This window comes from Lolium rigidum, chromosome 1 (assembly GCF_022539505.1).
Source record: "Lolium rigidum isolate FL_2022 chromosome 1, APGP_CSIRO_Lrig_0.1, whole genome shotgun sequence".
NCBI lineage: Eukaryota > Viridiplantae > Streptophyta > Magnoliopsida > Poales > Poaceae > Lolium > Lolium rigidum.
In genome coordinates this window covers 323,656,515-323,678,248 of record NC_061508.1, presented here as the reverse complement: position 1 = coordinate 323,678,248, position 21,734 = coordinate 323,656,515, and the positions used below count along the sequence as shown (strand labels likewise).

Below are 21,734 nucleotides of genomic sequence, written 5' to 3'. Positions count from 1 at the left end.
TTCATTTCAATAGTCAATGTTTTCAACCACACCACTGCACGATGCGATAGATACTCGCTAACTGTAGTTTTGTGGTTTCCCAGTCTATATACATCACAAGGAAAATATATAGATTACTCAGTGATGAAGGGACGTATAGGTGGCAGAGCGCGTTCCCTGCATACATGTTAGCTGGGCATCTAATCACATGGACCCTATATTGTTATCTCGGCCGATCGAAAGACTCGACTTAGGCTCCACTGAAGTCAACGTATACCATTCTTCTTCCTTCGGTTGCTCCTTTATATATCTACCCCCACCATCTCATAGCTAGCAAGGAGACCATTCATACGATTTCTCTCTTCCCAGCAGCAAGGATCCTTCAAGGCCTCAAGCGCTCCTCTCAAAGGTTAGTGATTTTGTGCAGCTTGCTATTTCAGATGTTCATAGAACTATCATGTTAAATATTACTTCCTCCGTTTCACAAAAGTTGTCTTAGATTTGTCTAAATTTGGATGTATCTAGATACTAAATAGCATGTAGATACATCTAAATTTAACAAATTTCAGGCAAATTCGATAGGACAGAGGGAGTACTTCTATTATTTGCTTTGGTGAAATGAGAAATTTTAGAAATCCACAACATTATTTGGCCACTTACGCCTCCTAAATCATCAGAAATGGCCACCGGAAGTAGATCCCTCGAGAAACAGACAAGTACCGACGAACTACCAAAGCAACTACCATATGACTTTCTGAAGAAAATTACAAATGACTTTGCTGAAGATCGGAAAATTAGTGGAGGTCCATTTGGAACACTTTATAAGGTTTGACTTTCCCTTGATATTTTTTTGGTGCTTTCATTTATGGTTGATTACCAAGCATGCTGCTAATATATAGTACTATGTGTGCGAGATTAAACAGGGAATTGTTCCTGGAATTGGTCCTAAAGATGACAAAGTGATTTCTGTGAAGAAACTTCAGGAAAACGCACCGATGCCACCTAACAAGACATTTAATAACGAGGTTCAGAATGTAATGGCACTGAAGCATGTAAACATAGTAGAGTTGGTTGGATTCTGCTGTGAAACACAGAAGAAATTGGTGCAGTTTGATAAAAGATATATAATGGCAGACATCACTGAAAGTTTACTCTGCTACGAACATTTACCTATGGGGAGCGTTAAAGTTAATCTTTTTGGTATGCGTTGATCTTCTAGTATCTCTTAATTCTAAATATCGAACTAAGGAGAACGAAGGAAAGTTCTATGTTAACAATTTTGTATTTAGCTTTGGGGGTTCTTTATTCTTTTACACCAATGTACAGGGACAAAAGCAGCCGAGGTTGCGGCTTCAAGAAAAGATTGGGACTCACGCTTCAAGATAATAAAAGGGATCTGCCAGGGTTTACGTTTTCTACATACGTTGGATATCCCGATTATCCATATGGATCTAAAGCCCGAAAACATACTATTGGATGCAAATATGGTTCCGAAGATTGCGGATTTCGCACTCTCTAGAGTCTTTGGGCAAGAACAAACCCGGTTGTGCACACAAACAGTTGTGGGATCATAGTAAGCTCACTATCAAATTTCTTATCATTAGTTTGTTCCTTAATTATAATGTAAATTGCATTTTCCTGACTCTAGTATTGTCTACTTAATTTCAATGTTAATGCCATCTAGTGGGTACATGGCTCCAGAATATCTTTATAGAGGTGAAATTTCGGCCCAGTCAGATATCTATAGTTTAGGCGTAATAATGATGGAGATCACCACAAGAGAGCAGAACAGTTCCGGAAATGACCAACCGTCCGCGAGAAAATTTATTGAAAAAGTAAGAAGGAATATTATACAACTATTTGTAAAATTGAAATTTAAGATTATATTACATTTTGGTTTGTACATTTTCACCAGTCATCATGATTCCAATTGTGCGTGTAGGTACAAAACACTTGGGATAAGGAGCAGCACATAGCATCGAAGTACTATTCGTTAGGTCCACAGGGCCTCCAGCAAGTTAAACTATGCATCAAAATTGCGCTGGAATGTGTTTCTATTGATCGGAAACAGAGACCCACTATAGTAGAAATTGTTGAGAGGCTCAACGGAATAAAATGAACTGCAGGTATGGAAACATTAATGAATGGGCCTCTTCTATTTTGTATGTCTTCTTCTCTTCACTTCAGTTTGTTTATAATTAGCTGAATTATTTTCATGTCAACTCAGAAGGAACTTACTTCTGTTTTTCCTTTGAAAGGTGATAAATTTTAACAAATATGTTCTTGCGGTTTCATGATGCTGACTATGAATAATAAATGTTTTAACCGCCAAAATTGAACTCACATTCATGCACATATGTTTTGATTTTCTAAGATGCATTGATATATTTCAAATTATCTGGCATCATTTTTTGATTTATTATGTTTTGGTGATACTTACTAAGAAAGTGAGCACACATACACTCTGATTTTCACTATGGAACATAGTCCAGTGCTACACCTACTATCGTGGGTTAGCGTAATTTAATTCTATTAATCAGGATGGCCTTATAAGTTTGTGAACTTTTTTTTTGCGGGTGAATTAAAGGTGTACACTAAGCATAACTTAATGTCTGGAAACAAGGGATGTGATTTCCTTCTCAATTGTAGTATAAAATGTCCGATGAAGATACATGCAAGCTTTGTCTAATTGTTGTCAATTGAATGCACAGCTTACTTAATTCTAATTTTCATTTCTTCTTTTTGAATATTTACCACTTCTGAATATTTAGTTTCAAGAATATATGCATAATCACTTAGATCTTGCTATACATTTCAAATAGTTCAAATTTTATGACATTTCAGGTCTCTCGTGCGGTATGGAGTGAGCCTACAAGTTGGGTCTCCAGAGGTCCGGAGAACAAAACATATTGCGGTACTGATACGAGTCCTCTGTTCTATTTTGAACTACTACACTTCAATATAATGCCATTGTGGAAGCACTAAATGTAATTTATTTTTGGAAACTGCTCGTCCAGATTTTTTCCCCCTTTTTGATCAACATGTGGGATCCAACAGGTTATGGTGTGTTCTCTTAATGTCAATTTGAAAAGTAGTTTGTTTTTCCTAGCTATTTTGATTGATATGTATTGTTCTCAACTTGGGACCATGCTATTTAAAAGAATACATATTTAATAAAGATCATGTTATAGCGCACACAATCCTTAAGATGTGTTTGTATATTAGTGGATGTCCCATGTTTCTGTAAGGTAATTGGACAATACTGGCGATTTAGGGGGCTGCAATTGGCCTTTCAATATCTTGTTCTGGTGTGTCATGAGTAGACTCGTTCAATAGATTCCTTGTTCTCTAATAAAGTACCGGAGGATATCGAGGATCAAGAGTACTTTGTCCAATAATTGTCCACCTGTACACGTTCTGAGAGAAATGCATCCCCCCCCCCCCGCCCCCTCGCTTGATGGCCTAGAAAATAAAATGGGCCTTGTCCCGAAGCACGTGACATCCATACTTACAAAAGGTCATATTTTATTAGGACAACAATGATAACCCTTCTGAATAGGATAATATCAAACAAATATACATGTGACAACATGATGATCAGATTTTCCGACGGAACTTCTTAGAGTCTTGAACAAACAAAATATAGTAGAAGGGTTATCATGGCCTCTGAGGTATAGATGATCCAAAACATCGTCAACGCCAGCAACTCCGGGGGCTACACCCTTTGCCTCTTTGTCGATTACCTCACCCCTTTGCCACCATGAAAATACCTAGTGCCTCATGAGATGGCCCTAAAGCTATGTCTTGATTCACATTACGTAAACTTGATTCACAAAAAACCATATTACACACTTGGATATTTTATAGTGTAACTAATAAAACAGAAACTCCCGTTAACAATATTACTTGTCATAGTTATTTCTGGTGTTTTTAAAAAACACTCGGCAAAGAAGATCCTACCGTGGGTCAACGATGAGTAACCATTAAAAGAAATGTGTTCAGTGTATATGCCAAGGCTTACAGTATGCAAACCGTGAATATGCCGAGCACATTTATTGTCAATGCTCGGCATATGAGTTTGTTTGCCGAGTGCCCCAATAAATTGCACTGGGTATATGCTTTATGCTCGGCAATTTACACATACGTCGTGGAATACGGTTCGAATTGATGGTCCCAAAATTGTAAAGATTTCAATTGATGGTCAGTAAACTGTCTTTGGCTCCAGAGCTCCAATGCTCCCACTATTAAAAAATCGAAAATCATAATAATAAGTTTGAAAACATTCTGATTTTTTTTGGATGTATTGAACAGTGTATAGTACGTGTGTGGAAAATGAGAATGCAAAAATATTTGTACTTTAAGCAACACAAAAATGATAAAATCTGGTAACGATTAGGGTTCTAAAAATATACATTATTTACCATACTCAGATTCACACTTTTGTTATTTTTCTAGCTCAAAATACAGAGTTTCTAGCTCATTGAATACATCCAAAAAATTAAAGAACTTTTAAATAGGATTTGTTTTTATATTAGAGACAGCAATGGAGCTTGGGAGATAGAAATCCCTTCTCTTGATATCCTCCTACACTCACTAGTAGGAAACAGGGCTTCCGTGGGAGCCTTTTGTCGCGGGCGCGATTGCACCCGCGACAAATGGCGTGGCCACGTGTAATATCCCAGGAGATGGGGTTACAAAAATAGAGGAAACAGTTGTGTGCATTGCATTCATGCATAGAAAATCTGGGGAATTTTCGCGCTTTAAAGTAAAACAGTCACAATGAATCGAAGTTTCACTTGACCTTGGTGGAATTGAAGTAGCTCATCAAGTCAAGTGCTATAAACCTCAATGTGACTTTGTTAAAACCTTGTTTTGGGTAGAGATGATTTGATATAAGGGGATTGATCAAATGGAATTAATAATCAACACAACAATACTTTACTCAATGATCAATTGCTTGATCATACAAAAGATTACAACATGGTAATCCTTGCCATAACATATGAACATCCATTTAATTGGAAATCAAGTAACAATAAATGGAGAAACCATTCTTCACTTATCTTCTCCATGTCTTAAAACTAATCTATGATCCTACCATGAACCTTATGGTATTCATTTTACTTCATCCTTGGAAACCAGACAAGGAGATCAACTCAAGAAGTATATATTCTTCTCTATTCCAAATAGTTAAGAATCAAACCTAGAGAGGTGAGAGTTCTATTACAATTATTAGAGATGCATTAACAAACCTTGAGTTAAACCTTGGATATGCATCCAAGTATTCAAAACATCATCTTCAAGAGGAACCCTAGGATATTATTGAAGACATTTCCTAGAGAGAGAACCCATTTATTCCAACCATAGATGTTGGTGACCACATAATTATCTTTGGAGAATAACCTTAGGTTAGTATTGAAGTCATTCCCAAGTGAGAGAGCCCATTCATATCAATTCTAGATTTACCTATTAATGAATAAAGGACAATCTTGGAACTAAAGTATTGGGTTGTAAACCATTTCATCTTGGAGTGGTGAGATAACCAAATACCAAGTGGAATAAGACTATATCCATGCATTAGTGAAATAAGGAGTGGAATAATCCAACTAAGTTAGACAGTTGAATCTTTAGCTCAGCAACCTAAATAAATATTAGGAGTACACCATAAAACCTAGAATAAACCATTCATATATGAGAGAGCTCAAGCTATAGTGTTATACTCAAGATAGTTGAGGCAACACTTAAATTTAAGGGAGAGAACTATCCTTATACCAGATGATCATATCATCATTGTTTAAGAAGAACCCTAACAGAATATCTCAGGTATTCTCCTGGGATATAAATTATTGAAGCAACCATAATAGTCCCATTCAAGAAACTATAAAATAAAGTCTATGTTTAGTTGATCAAGACATAACTTGATCTTGGGAGTGAGAAACCAAATTCATCAGAGATACCTCAGCAAGCCAAATCTTGATCATTATAAATTGAGTAATGATCATAAAATCTAAGAACTTGAGGAATTAATATCAAGAACAAGTTGATCATGTCTAACCAGTGATCATGTACTTGAGATATGTGAGGATAAGATAAACCCTAATAGGAAAAGTAGATATCATTCACCACATAAAATTATGGGGAGATCATTAGTAAGCAACCCTTGACTTATATCCCAACCTTTACTTGTGAACCAATAGGTGATCACAATTAGAATCCTACCATATCTATAATTCCTAAATTAATGAATATAAGAAAACCTTAGAGTTAAACTCTATATTTTATATGGTGAGAAACCAATCATCTATATAACCAAAGTTAACTATAAAAAAGAAACATAACTACTTTAGTTACTTGAACAATAGATTAAAGATATAATAGAAATCTATTGATATAAGATAAAACCAATTCTCAAGTCTTAAGTAATTAAAGGAGAACAGAAACAATTAAACAACTAACCTTATCATGGTTAGGGGAGATTCAACCCTAGCATGCAATATGGTGTCATCTCATCTCTACAACCCAGAATTAAATCTCAACCCTAGTTTGTGTATCACTTGGATAATCACAAATAAAACCTAAACCACAATTAAGATTCAACTCATGTGTCATTAGGTAAATAACATTGGAACCCTATATTTGCACATCAAATAAACCTTATGCTTCAATTCTTGAACATAAGCAAAATCTTGTGCTACACTTTATAATTGAAACCATATGTATGGTGATCAACCAATTAACCTATTAACCAAGATCAAACCATGATGAGAGTAGAATTACTCTAAGTATTTCAAGGTACTAGTAGAATACAATTTGAATGCTAACCTTGAAATAAGGTTATAATAAAACCTACAAGACCTTAACAAGTAAGTGCTTCCATAAAATTATGTGCAAGTGACAAATTCCTCAAACAGAAACCAAGCACTAATAATAAGCTATGTAGTACTTTGAGTTCAAAGTATTAACTCTAATTATTCAACAGGGAGTATATCAGAAATGAGAAAGGAAATTAAAACTAATACCTAAATTTTTGCCTAATTAAAAATTGTAGCAAGGCCACTTATATATATTAATGTTTATTCAAGAAGAATGCAATAATATAATGCATTCCACATTAGTCCTCATGAAATTCCAATTATCAAATACCTGCAAAATAGAAAAGAGTTAAACTATGAATTCAAACCTGAATTCAAATAGAACAAAACAAAACAGAAAATCAAACAGAAAAAAGAAAAGGGGGATACTTACCTGGGCAGGCCATGGCAGCCCAGCACGAGCCCACCGAACAGCCCGAGTCCACCAACCAGAGCAGCCCACTAAGCCAGCCCGATACCCCTTCATCCAAAATATCGGAGAGGAGCTCGTCCTCATCCTCTCCGAGCGCATGGACGACAGCACGACACCGTGAGGAGCTTCTCCTCTCGCTGGCGTCCTCTCCTTGCTCCGAATTCGTGACGAGGCGCATTCCCGAACCCTATAAGTACCCTGGACGACGAAATTGCTCCGTTTCTTCCTCTTTCCTCTCCAATTCCATCCATGCCGAAATCTGGCCCCGCCAGTCTTACTCACCGCCGGCGAACGAGGCCTCCACGAGCCAATCTAAGCACACCAGCGTGACGGCCACCCTCGACAAGCTCAGCTCACGGAAGGAATCCAGCTGAGGTGCCCGAGATCGACGCCGACGCCACCGTCTTCTCCGACACCGGCAGCTACGACTCCGGCGAACCCGACTACCCCTGCCTTCGTCGAGCAGCCTATCAGGCTCAGGGTGAGTGTGCGCTCCCAGAGACCCCTTATTTGTGCAATTTCATCAACAGTAGCCTACGATTCGAGATCCCGCCGGAGTTGCTCCGCCGCGGGCATGTTTGCCGGCGATGCTCCGGTGACCCATTCGAAAATCCAACACCACTATGTAGTCCAGCGTGTCGAGGGGAGTCCGTAGGTACGAGTTTCGCTTCCGGGGGTGCCCTAAATCGGCGGCGCCGTTTCCAGTTGGCCGCCGGCGGCTAAACGTCGGCGAGGTCTAACGCTGGTCAAATTTTGACCAGTCTTCGTCCGCGTGGCAGCTGGCGTGGACTAGGGTCCACCAGTCAGTGACATGGGTAGAACCCCAACCGGTACACTTAGCCTTTTCTATTTTAATTTAAATCCAGCAAATTCTGCAACTTCAAATAATTATAGAAAAATCATATTAACTCAGAAAAATAAAAATAAGACATCAAAATTCTTATAAAAGTAAAATCTATTTAATAAAAATATAATATGAAATTTTTATTTTAAATAAAAATTTAATTGTTTAATACTTGTTATTTAAAGCCTTTAATTTTAATTCTAAATTCGATTAAAATTCAATAATTAGGAAAACTTCATAAAATAAATAAAAACCAGTAAAGTAAATAAAGAAAACATTAAAACTAATTTTCTTTATTTGGAACTTATTAAATCTATATTAATAGGAATTAAACCCTGATTAATAATTACCCTAATTATTAAAATCTTTAAAAATAGAAAAATGCCAAATCCAATATTAATTTTTATTTCAAAGTTATTAATAACTTCAACCTTAAAGTGAAGTTATTAATTCAAGAACTTTAGGGTATTTAGAAAACCCTAATTTCATAAGTTATAGAACCAGGAACTCATCATTTCATGTGACTCCTAAAACCCTAATATCATTAGGAACCCTAGCTCCATTATTACATGATAACCCTAGTTTGCTTCTAACCTAAACCCTAGGTTAGCACATGTGATCATGGTACCTTCTTTCAAATCATAGAACCATAGTAGCAACTAAACACTAGTCTTGGTCTCATAAAATGTAGGAGACCATCACCAATATATGGGTATCCCATATGTTCATCCTCATCGGACCTAACTAATCAAGTAGAGTCAACCAAGTGTAAACCCTAGATCCTATTATCAAATCCATCATCCATATTCATTCCTACTTAGCATCACACCAAGGTGATGAACCTCAGGTGCAACTATGCCAAACCCTGAGCATTACCCAACCATACTCCATTAAACCCTACTAGTATGAAATACTTAGGAACCATCCCATTTAAGGACCAACCATTCTTTACTTAGGGAATTAAATAGCAAACCTAAACAATCTCAACCTAATTGATATACTTCTTATTATTTAAGAAGTATGTTCTTCAAAAGTTATTCTTTTGAAGTAAACCGAGAACCATCACCAACCCTGCTTATAAGGATCTATAAACCCTAGCCAGCTATCACGAGCAAGATAAACCAATCTTGATAGCGCCCTTGTGTAATTAATTGCTTAGGATGCCTAGGCATAACCCCACCTGGTATTGATGAATCCAACCTTGTTTGGATCCATCTAATATCTACTCCGAACCAATTAGAATCATAGAAAACCATAGAATCCCACAAACCTAATTATCATACTTGTTCTTCATTTAAGAACATGTTCTTCAAAAGCTATTCTTTTGAATTATATAATAAGTAATCACCAACCATGCCATATAGTACTAAAACTGACCACTATTCTTTACTTGTTAACATTATGCCATTTATCATTCTTTGTATGCCCAATTGATTATTATGCTTTATTATCTACCTGTTTATAATACCAAGTAATCACACCTGAATAATAACCTTGAATGTGAATCACTCTAAAAGTGTAACACACCCTGAACTAATCATTACAACTCACTGATCCTAGATCATCGGGGTTAGGACACGCTTAGAACGATTGCATCTCATACTTATGCATTATTGCATCCTTGCCAATCTTTTAAACATCGTCCTTACCGGACGATGATGCTATTTCAGAATTTGGAGTTACTACGTATCGAAGACCTTGCCTGCATAATCTTGCAGTCAAGAAAGGCAAGTTCATCACTTGCTCATGTCAATTGAGTATTTTTATCAAATTACTTGCAAAGTATTATGGTTATCACTATTGCACAAAAATCAAAACCACTACTTTCATAACTATGAATATGACTATGTGGTGGGCAATGGAACCATGGATTGTGTTGATATGGTGGAGGTTCCATTGCACGGGTTTATATCCATCTAGGATTAAACAACAAATGTCGCCAGTGATTCTTGTGCCGTAATATCCGTGTTAACCATAAGATCCGGAGTGGGACGGAGTAGTCAAAAGTGTTTCCACCTCTCGTTCATCAACGGATGCGCTTTACCGTAGTACACTTGTAATCCAAGGGGGCAAGCTGGTGAGGCTGGGGAGTCCTAAGTCCCCACGGCATAGTCCGTAGTACACTTGTCGCCCGAAGGAGCAAGATGGTGAGGCTGGGGAGTCCTAAGTCCCCACGGTATTGCGGTCTAGGATGGGTTGTAGCCACCGGCGTAGGAGTGTATGGTAGAGCCCAGCATCGTTGTCGTGGTCGGGGTCCACCTTGAAATCTACAGGAATAATGGGACCGACGTGGACCCGTGGTCGGCGCATGCAACAACGGGTGGGTGTTCGAGGTAGCGGAGGAACATGATTGGCTAGACCTTATACCGGGCCTCACACCATAGGAAGTGTGGACGGGGAATATGCCCGGTTGGCACCAAGGTTAAGATCTCTTATGGGTAAAGCAACACACCTCTGCAGAGTGTAAAGAACCGTGACCTGTCACTCCTCGTTCGGGATATGGAACTCGCGAACGCTGCCGGAAAGGAGCTCCATGAAGTTCTAGTAAACCGGTGAAGGCTGACGGACATAGCTCTTCCGAATAAAAGCAACCTTTTGAAGAAATGGTTATGAAAACCTGCATTGGTATTAGACTTTCTCGGTCTAATGCCGTAGCTAGTGCATTAAACACCTCTTTCCTATAATGAACTTGTTGAGTACGCTCGTACTCATTCCACTCTTAAATCCCCTGCTTAGATATGGAGGCATCAAAGGAGGATCTACAGTACAACTCGAAGGCCGAGGATTCAACAACTACTTCACGAGACAGGACCCTGTCAAAGGAGGCAGATACCACATCCAACAAGGAGAAAACCTAGTTTAGTCATAGAATGGAACTAGCTTCCTACACATAGCTCCTATTTAGCTAGAATCTATTCATAGCCTCTATAGCTAGCTAAATACTCTACAAATAGAGTTCGTAATAAGACTAGACTACGAGTCGTTCTTCTGGAGCTTATTTGCAGTTTTACCTCATTGTAAAGTAGGAGGCTATGATGATCTTATGTAATAGAGTCAGTGTTGTAATTCTATAGACATGCCTTGGACCCACATATGTTTCTGGTGTACCACTCTGAGCGATATAATACTAGTGGAACGGTGTTTCATTGGTGTTATATCAGACTTGCATACTACACCATGCAGTGGTATGCCGGGTCACCACAGTTGGTATCAGAGCAAATGCTTTGACCCTAGGATTAAAACCCTTTAAATGAGACCTATAGGATTGGTAGTGTCTATAGGAAGTTGTCTTAGTTAAACCAAATCTTCTTATGACTTGAGATGGATATTCACTTGAGAATAATCCTGACACACTTGAGTCAACCTTTCCTACCTATCTTTCCTAAGTAAAGATAGTTAGCTAATCCCAAACATGTAGGACACCCTTAAGTCCTTAAAACAATAGATGAGTAGATCACAGTTGGTATACAATACATGGTAGTCCAAAGAGAGGATACAACCATAAGGCAGATATCCTAGTGGAAGATGTGTACCAACACATGTTATGATTAAATAAAATTATCCAGACCTGTAATAGGAGTAATATCAAGTGATGAAGATAATTAAGATATCCTAATAGAAGATGTAGACAAGTTAAGTAATGAGTAAGTAAAATATCCAAACTTGTAAAACAACTAATAGTTAGTGATAAAAACAAGTGATATGAGGTAGTATAGACCATGATGAGTCAATCATGGGAGTTAAGGAAGAGTGATAGGAATAATTTATGCATACTTACAGGATAGAGGTAGTAATCATATATGATTCATCTGAGGATCATTATGTGATGAACATCTAAAGTATTTAGGAGAAGTACAATAAGAAGCCAAGTGCTAATCAATAGTGCAAGAATTGTGTTCCAAAACAATGGGAAGAGTGCCAAGCACATCATGACCATAGTCTTATGAAAAAAAATATGGAAGTATAGGAGCTATATTTCCATAGTTATGTGTTTAGAGTAGCAATGTTAGAACCTAGACATGTCATGTGAGATAGTACTCAATAAAATGAAAGTTAAGTAGTACTTCCAAAGAAAATTAGGTTAACCTTAACCATCCCAAGCCACTTTGTTTCAAGTTTATCACATTGCCAATGTGCAATTAAGATAAATGTTGAGACAAATAGTAGAAATCCAGATAATTGTGCTAAGTATCACGATATAAACCTATCTTATGTGGTGTTATATACTACACATCAGAGCCTGATGTTTAGAGATGTCTTACTCAACTATCATATTCAGGCTTATGATGGTGTGTATTATAAGCACAAAGCTGAATCTTCTTGGATTTTATTGGATTTTCCTTGTTTAACTAGATCCATACATGAAGTTTGACTTTGATATGCAAATGCATGTTGCAATATCAAGCCATTACTTGATGCTATAGATCTAGATGGTAATGGTATCCGTGTGAGGAAGTGACGAATTCTGGAAGATTCCGAAGACAAGATGAAGGTTTATCAGAGAAAGGAAGTAAAGTTGTGGGAAGTAACCACAATACTCTGAAGGAAGTACAATCAAAAACTCATGTTTTTCCTCAACAGAGGAGTACTTTAGTACATAAGAAGCATGAAGGTGAGAAATATGATGATAATGGAGAAGTAGAAGTAGAACCATAGTCTTTATGGAAGAGGGAGTGCATGGGAAATCACTTAGGATGCTATAATCATAGTGTCAGTTAGTGGTTCTTTTGCAAAATAAACCCTGAATAAAGAAAGATGACCTATGAAACCATAGCAGATATAAGAAGACCATAGTTGATATCAGAAGATCACAATTGGTATAGGATCAATGTTGCGAGATAAAGCAGAAGATGTCTCGTCCAGTTGATCAGAACCTATAATAGAATCCATTTTTAGATATCAAATAGCCACAGTTGGTATAATAACCACAGCTGGTATCAGTTGGTATTACAAATAGTCCACGATTTAATTATTTGTAACAAGAAGTTGTGAACAAATAAAATTTTGTTAACCAATTAACAATGACCTATAATCATTAAGTCGAAGGATTCACATTGGATGTCCACAACTGAGTGGATATACCACGAACATTCTTCATGAGACCTTAGAAGAAGTACAAACCAAAGCTATACTTAGACCAATATTCCAACCATAAGTCCAATAGTTGGAAGAAAAGGAGTTGAAGACTATAAGAAAACTCTAAGGGGTAGAGTAAAGATTGAGTTTGATGTACAATAACTCAATACTCTAAGCTAGATAGAAGCAGAAGGTCTGAACTGAGAGGAAGTTCGATCTTATTTTCATAAGATTGTTGAACACTACTTTCAGAAGGATGTCAAACCAGAAGTCGAGGTTTATACCTCGAGTAAGTAAGAAGGGGACAATAACTTGAGAAAGTGAGTAATATTTAATCAGAAGTATGGAAGCTCAAGTAAAATAAGGATAATGAAGTTGGATGAAGGAAATACCATAGACCAAATACAGTTCAAAAAAGCCAAAGACCGAAGAAGATTGAACATACCAATATCAAAGACTAATAGAATGATTCCTTTCATGGAACCTAAAGAACACAAAATAGTTACAGGTATCAGCTATAAACCATGATTGGATGGACTAAATGAGTCTAATCCATTCTTAGAGGAATAAACCACCATGATCAATTACATAGTAAGTACCTTACCAAGTACCATTATTGCAGTTTTGGTAGTAAGGGAAAACAAACACCTATTTACCAATTAGGAGTATGTTATCAAACTAGTCTTCAGTTAAGACTAGCAGTATAAGAAGAAGTCTCAACCATTGAATCTTCAATGAGAAAGGAAACAAGCTTGTAGAAATTGGAAGAAATCAATGAATCAAAGTAAGAACCATGGTTCAGAGACAAAACCTAATGGATTCCAGGAAGAATCTGGACAAGAGATATATTCAATTATATCTAGTGAGATCACCAAGGCGTTTGAGAAAAGATGTAGTCTGCACAAGTCAGATCCACACTCCGAAACGTGAGAGAGTTCAAACTTCGAGGACGAAGTTTAGTTTAAGGGGTAGAGACTGTAATATCCCAGGAGATGGGGTTACAAAAATAGAGGAAACAGTTGTGTGCATTGCATTCATTCATAGAAAATCTGGGGAATTTTCGCGCTTTAAAGTAAAACAGTCACAGTAACTGAAGTTTCACTTGACCTTGGTGGAATTGAAGTAGCTCATCAAGTCAAGTGCTATAAACCTCAATGTGACTTTGTTAAAATCTTGTTTTGGGTAGAGATGATTTGATATAAGGGGATTGATCAAATGGAATTAATCATAATCAACACAACAATACTTTACTCAATGATCAATTGCTTGATCATACAAAAGATTACAACATGGTAATCCTTGCCATAACATATGAACATCCATTTAATTGGAAATCAAGTAACAATAAATGGAGAAACCATTCTTCACTTATCTTCCCCATGTCTTAAAACTAATCTATGATCCTACCATGAACCTTATGGTATTCATTTTACTTCATCCTTGGAAACCAGACAAGGAGATCAACTCAAGAAGTATATATTCTTCTCTATTCCAAATAGTTAAGAATCAAACCTAGAGAGGTGAGAGTTCTATTACAATTATTAGAGATGCATTAACAAACCTTGAGTTAAACCTTGGATATGCATCCAAGTATTCAAAACATCATCTTCAAGAGGAACCCTAGGATATTATTGAAGACATTTCCTAGAGAGAGAACCCATTTATTCCAACCATAGATGTTGGTGACCACATAATTATCTTTGGAGAATAACCTTAGGTTAGTATTGAAGTCATTCCCAAGTGAGAGAGCCCATTCATATCAATTCTAGATTTACCTATTAATGAATAAAGGACAATCTTGGAACTAAAGTATTGGGTTGTAAACCATTTCATCTTGGAGTGGTGAGATAACCAAATACCAAGTGGAATAAGACTATATCCATGCATTAGTGAAATAAGGAGTGGAATAATCCAACTAAGTTAGACCAGTTGAATCTTTAGCTCAGCAACCTAAATAAATATTAGGAGTACACCATAAAACCTAGAATAAACCATTCATATATGAGAGAGCTCAAGCTATAGTGTTATACTCAAGATAGTTGAGGCAACACTTAAATTTAAGGGAGAGAACTATCCTTATACCAGATGATCATATCATCATTGTTTAAGAAGAACCCTAACAGAATATCTCAGGTATTCTCCTGGGATATAAATTATTGAAGCAACCATAATAGTCCCATTCAAGAAACTATAAAATAAAGTCTATGTTTAGTTTATCAAGACAACACTTGATCTTGGGAGTGAGAAACCAAATTCATCAGAGATACCTCAGCAAGCCAAATCTTGATCATTATAAATTGAGTAATGATCATAAAATCTAAGAACTTGAGGAATTAATATCAAGAACAAGTTGATCATGTCTAACCGTGATCATGTACTTGAGATATGTGAGGATAAGATAAACCCTAATAGGAAAAGTAGATATCATTCACCACATAAAATTATGGGGAGATCATTAGTAAGCAACCCTTGACTTATATCCCAACCTTTACTTGTGAACCAATAGGTGATCACAATTAGAATCCTACCATATCTATAATTCCTAAATTAATGAATCTAAGAAAACCTTAGAGTTAAACTCTATATTTTATATGGTGAGAAACCAATCATCTATATAACCAAAGTTAACTATAAAAAAGAAACATAACTACTTTAGTTACTTGAACAATAGATTAAAGATATAATAGAAATCTATTGATATAAGATAAAACCAATTCTCAAGTCTTAAGTAATTAAAGGAGAACAGAAACAATTAAACAACTAACCTTATCATGGTTAGGGGAGATTCAACCCTAGCATGCAATATGGTGTCATCTCATCTCTACAACCCGAATTAAATCTCAACCCTAGTTTGTGTATCACTTGGATAATCACAAATAAAACCTAAACCACAATTAAGATTCAACTCATGTGTCATTAGGTAAATAACATTTGAACCCTATATTTGCACATCAAATAAACCTTATGCTTCAATTCTTGAACATAAGCAAAATCTTGTGCTACACTTTATAATTGAAACCATATGTATGGTGATCAACCAATTAACCTATTAACCAAGATCAAACCATGATGAGAGTAGAATTACTCTAAGTATTTCAAGGTACTAGTAGAATACAATTTGAATGCTAACCTTGAAATAAGGTTATAATAAAACCTACAAGACCTTAACAAGTAAGTGCTTCCATAAAATTATGTGCAAGTGACAAATTCCTCAAACAGAAACCAAGCACTAATAATAAGCTATGTAGTACTTTGAGTTCAAGGTATTAACTCTAATTATTCAACAGGGAGTATATCAGAAATGAGAAAGGAAATTAAAACTAATACCTAAATTCTTGCCTAATTAAAAATTGTAGCAAGGCCACTTATATATATTAATGTTTATTCAAGAAGAATGCAATAATATAATGCATTCCATATTAGTCCTCATGAAATTCCAATTATCAAATACCTGCAAAATAGAAAAGAGTTAAACTATGAATTCAAACCTGAATTCAAATAGAACAAAACAAAACAGAAAATCAAACAGAAAAAAGAAAAGGGGGATACTTACCTGGGCAGGCCATGGCAGCCCAGCACGAGCCCACCAGAACAGCCCAGTCCACCAACCAGGAGCAGCCCACTAAGCCAGCCCGATACCCCTTCGTCCAAAATATCGGAGAGGAGCTCGTCCTCATCCTCTCCGAGCGCATGGACGACAGCACGACACCGTGAGGAGCTTCTCCTCTCGCCGGCGTCCTCTCCTTGCTCCGAATTCGTGACGAGGCGCATTCCCGAACCCTATAAGTACCCTGGACGACGAAATTGCTCCGTTTCTTCCTCTTTCCTCTCCAATTCCATCCATGCCGAAATCTGGCCCCGCCAGTCTTACTCACCGCCGGCGAACGAGGCCTCCACGAGCCAATCTAAGCACACCAGCGTGACGGCCACCCTCGACAAGCTCAGCTCACGGAAGGAATCCAGGCGAGGTGCCCGAAATCGACGCCGACGCCACCGTCTTCTCCGACACCGGCAGCCTACGAATTCCGGCGAACCGGACTACCCCCGCCTTCGTCGAGCGGCCCTATCAGCCTCGGGGTGGGTGTGCGCTCCCAGAGACCCCTTATTTGTGCAATTTCATCAACAGTAGCCTACGATTCGAGATCCCGCCGGAGTTGCTCCGCCGCGGGCATGTTTGCCGGCGACGCTCCGGTGACCCATTCGAAAATCCAACACCACTATGTAGTCCAGCGTGTCGAGGGGAGTCCGTAGGTACGAGTTTCGCTTCCGGGGGTGCCCTAAATCGACGGCGCCGTTTCCAGTTGGCCGCCGGTGGCTAAACGTCGGCGAGGTCAAACGCTGGTCAAATTTTGACCAGTCTTCGTCCGCGTGGCAGCTGGCGTGGACTAGGGTCCACCAGTCAGTGACATGGGTAGAACCCCAACCGGTACACTTAGCCTTTTCTATTTTAATTTAAATCCAGCAAATTCTGCAACTTCAAATAATTATAGAAAAATCATATTAACTCAGAAAAAATAAAAATAAGACATCAAAATTCTTATAAAAGTAAACTCTATTTAATAAAAATATAATATGAAATTTTTATTTTAAATAAAAATTTAATTGTTTAATACTTGTTATTTAAAGCCTTTAATTTTAATTCTAAATTCGATTAAAATTCAATAATTAGGAAAACTTCATAAAATAAATAAAAACCAGTAAAGTAAATAAAGAAAACATTAAAACTAATTTTCTTTATTTGGAACTTATTAAATCTATATTAATAGGAATTAAACCCTGATTAATAATTACCCTAATTATTAAAATCTTTAAAAATAGAAAAATGCCAAATCCAATATTTTTTTTATTTCAAAGTTATTAATAACTTCAACCTTAAAGTGAAGTTATTAATTCAAGAACTTTAGGGTATTTAGAAAACCCTAATTTCATAAGTTATAGAACCAGGAACTCATCATTTCATGTGACTCCTAAAACCCTAATATCATTAGGAACCCTAGCTCCATTATTACATGGAAACCCTAGTTTGCTTCTAACCTAAACCCTAGGTTAGCACATGTGATCATGGTTCCTTCTTTCAAATCATAGAACCATAGTAGCAACTAAACACTAGTCTTGGTCTCATAAAATGTAGGAGACCATCACCAATATATGGGTATCCCATATGTTCATCCTCATCAGACCTAACTAATCAAGTAGAGTCAACCAAGTGTAAACCCTAGATCCTATTATCAAATCCATCATCCATATTCATTCCTACTTAGCATCACACCAAGGTGATGAACCTCAGGTGCAACTATGCCAAACCCTGAGCATTACCCAACCATACTCCATTAAACCCTACTAGTATGAAATACTTAGGAACCATCCCATTTAAGAACCAACCATTCTTTACTTAGGGAATTAAATAGCAAACCTAAACAATCTCAACCTAATTGATATACTTCTTATTATTTAAGAAGTATGTTCTTCAAAAGTTATTCTTTTGAAGTAAACCGAGAACCATCACCAACCCTGCTTATAAGGATCTATAAACCCTAGCCAGCTATCACGAGCAAGATAAACCAATCTTGATAGCGCCCTTGTGTAATTAATTGCTTAGGATGCCTAGGCATAACCCCACCTAGTATTGATGAATCCAACCTTGTTTGGATCCATCTAATATCTACTCCAGAACCAATTAGAATCATAGAAAACCATAGAATCCCACAAACCTAATTATCATACTTGTTCTTCATTTAAGAACATGTTCTTCAAAAGCTATTCTTTTGAATTATATAATAAGTAATCACCAACCATGCCATATAGTACTAAAACTGACCACTATTCTTTACTTGTTAACATTATGCCATTTATCATTCTTTGTATGCCCAATTGATTATTATGCTTTATTATCTACCTGTTTATAATACCAAGTAATCACACCTGAATAATAACCTTGAATGTGAATCACTCTAAAAGTGTAACACACCCTGAACTAATCATTACAACTCACTGATCCTAGATCATCGGGGTTAGGACACGCTTAGAACGATTGCATCTCATACTTATGCATTATTGCATCCTTGCCAATCTTTTAAACATCGTCCTTCACGGACGATGATGCTATTTCGAATTTGGAGTTACTACGTATCGAAGACCTTGCCTCGCATAATCTTGCAGTCAAGAAAGGCAAGTTCATCACTTGCTCATGTCAATTGAGTATTTTTATCAAATTACTTGCAAAGTATTATGGTTATCACTATTGCACAAAAATCAAAACCACTACTTTCATAACTATGAATATGACTATGTGGTGGGCAATGGAACCATGGATTGTGTTGATATGGTGGAGGTTCCATTGCACGGGTTTATATCCATCTAGGATTAAACAACAAATGTCGCCAGTGATTCTTGTGCCGTAATATCCGTGTTAACCATAAGATCCGGAGTGGGACGGAGTAGTCAAAAGTGTTTCCACCTCTCGTTCATCAACGGATGCGCTTTACCGTAGTACACTTGTAATCCAAGGGGACAAGCTGGTGAGGTCGGGGAGTCCTAAGTCCCCACGGCATAGTCCGTAGTACACTTGTCGCCCGAAGGAGCAAGATGGTGAGGCCGGGGAGTCCTAAGTCCCCACGGTATTGCGGTCTAGGATGGGTTGCAGCCACCGGCGTAGGAGTGTATGGTAGAGCCCAAGACCTGTTGTCGTGGTCGGGGTCCACCTTGAAATCTACAGGAATAATGGGACCGACGTGGACCCGTGGTCGGCGCATGCAACAACGGGTGGGTGTTCGAGGTAGCGGAGGAACATGATTGGCTAGACCTTATACCGGGCCTCACACCATAGGAAGTGTGGACGGGGAATATGCCCGGTTGGCACCAAGGTTAAGATCTCTTATGGGTAAAGCAACACACCTCTCGCGAGTGTAAAGAACCGTGACTCGTCACTCCTCGTTCCGGGATATGGAACTGCGAACGCTGCCGGAAAGGAGCTCCATGAAGTTCTAGTAAACCGGTGAAGGCCGACGGACATAGCTCTTCCGAATAAAAGCAACCTTTTGAAGAAATGGTTATGAAAACCTGCATTGGTATTAGACTTTCTGGTCTAATGCCGTAGCTAGTGCATTAAACACCTCTTTCCTATAATGAACTTGTTGAGTACGCTCGTACTCATTCCACTCTTAAATCCCCTGCTTAGATATGGAGGCATCAAAGGAGGATCTACAGTACAACTCGAAGGCCGAGGATTCAACAACTACTTCACGAGACAGGACCCTGTCAAAGGAGGCAGATACCACATCCAACAAGGAGAAAACCTAGTTTAGTCATAGAATGGAACTAGCTTCCTACACATAGCTCCTATTTAGCTAGAATCTATTCATAGCCTCTATAGCTAGCTAAATACTCTACAAATAGAGTTCGTAATAAGACTAGACTACGAGTCGTTCTTCTGGAGCTTATTTGCGCTTTACCTCATTGTAAAGTAGGAGGCTATGATGATCTTATGTAATAGAGTCGGTGTTGTAATTCTATAGACATGCCTTGGACCCGCATATGTTTCTGTTGTACCACTCTGAGCGATATAATACTAGTGGAACGGTGTTTCATTGGTGTTATATCAGACTTGCATACTACACCATGCAGTGGTATGCCGGGTCACCACACCACGTCGCCCCGGAACCATTCCGAGAAAGCCGGGCCTTTTGTCGCGGGCCGTATCACCACCCGCGACAAAAGGGGTCTGAGCTTTGGCGCCGCCTGCCAGCACCCCTTTTGTCGCGGTTCGTAATACGGCCCGCGACAAAAGGGCCATGCCTATATATACACACAGCCAGCCCCCCACCTCCCTACATTTTTTTCCTTGATGGTGAAAGGTGGAGGTGTATGCTAGCTCATTTTTTCTTCATGTGCACAAGAGGTGTTTGATGAAATGTGTATGAGGGATGCCACTTGATTTTATTTGATAAGATTTTTCCTCTTTTTGATCCTAAAAGGTTAGCAACTATTTTCTCGTATATACATAGTCCGTACAATACTAATTTTAGCAAGGTGATTGCATCTGATACATAATTGTACTTATGATGCAGATGAGTCATCCATGGATGTATGGTAACCGATGTGCTCCCGCTTTCAGAGAGGGCGTGAATTCTTTCCTCGCTTGTGGCCGAGGCCAACAAGTCGAAGCAAGGTTTTATGTGATGTCCATGTCCGAAATGTAAGAACGAGAAGGATTACTCTTGCTCAAGAGACATTAAGAGCCACCCGCTTCGGTTTGGATTCATGTCCAGCTATAATGTTTGGACCAAGCACGGAGAAGAAGGGGTTATGATGGAAGACGACGATGCGTAAGAAGATAACGATGACCAGTACCGATCTATGTTCTCCGAATGCGATGATACCGCAATGGAAGACAATGAAGAAGAAGGAGGTGAAGAACGAGCAGCGAGATGATCCCGTTGATGATGATCTTCGTCGGGCCATTTCGATGCAAGAAGAGATTGTGGCACGGATAAGGAGAGGTTGCAGTTCGACAAGATGTTAGAGGACCACCACAAATTGTTGTACCCAGGTT

At 38.1% G+C, this 21,734-nt stretch overlaps 1 protein-coding gene across 2 annotated transcripts; it reads left to right on the top strand.

The window, feature by feature from the left end:
• The first annotated feature begins 252 nt into the window (after nt 1–252).
• On the top strand, nt 253–3,203 carry LOC124684293 (cysteine-rich receptor-like protein kinase 25). 2 transcript variants are annotated; one of them, XM_047218637.1, is made up of 7 exons: nt 253–388; nt 657–805; nt 903–1,179; nt 1,306–1,552; nt 1,664–1,814; nt 1,922–2,105; nt 2,824–3,203. In XM_047218637.1, exons 2-6 carry the CDS (start codon nt 659–661, stop codon nt 2,096–2,098), a joined length of 999 nt encoding a protein of 332 aa, XP_047074593.1. In that variant the 5' UTR covers nt 253–388; nt 657–658; the 3' UTR covers nt 2,099–2,105; nt 2,824–3,203. The 2 variants fall into 2 exon arrangements, with proteins under 2 accessions (XP_047074593.1, XP_047074594.1); XM_047218638.1 differs by having other exon boundaries at nt 2,802–3,203.
• The last annotated feature ends 18,531 nt before the right edge of the window (nt 3,204–21,734 follow it).

Excerpts from the sequence above, each read along its gene's own strand:
- LOC124684293 (XM_047218637.1), top strand. The coding sequence starts at position 659 with ATGGCCACCGGAAGTAGATCCCTCGAGAAACAGACAAGTACCGACGAA. Across the intron at positions 1,180-1,305 it reads CGTTAAAGTTAATCTTTTTG|GGACAAAAGCAGCCGAGGTT; the intron begins GTATGCGTTGAT and ends ACCAATGTACAG. Across the intron at positions 1,553-1,663 it reads CAAACAGTTGTGGGATCATA|TGGGTACATGGCTCCAGAAT; the intron begins GTAAGCTCACTA and ends AATGCCATCTAG.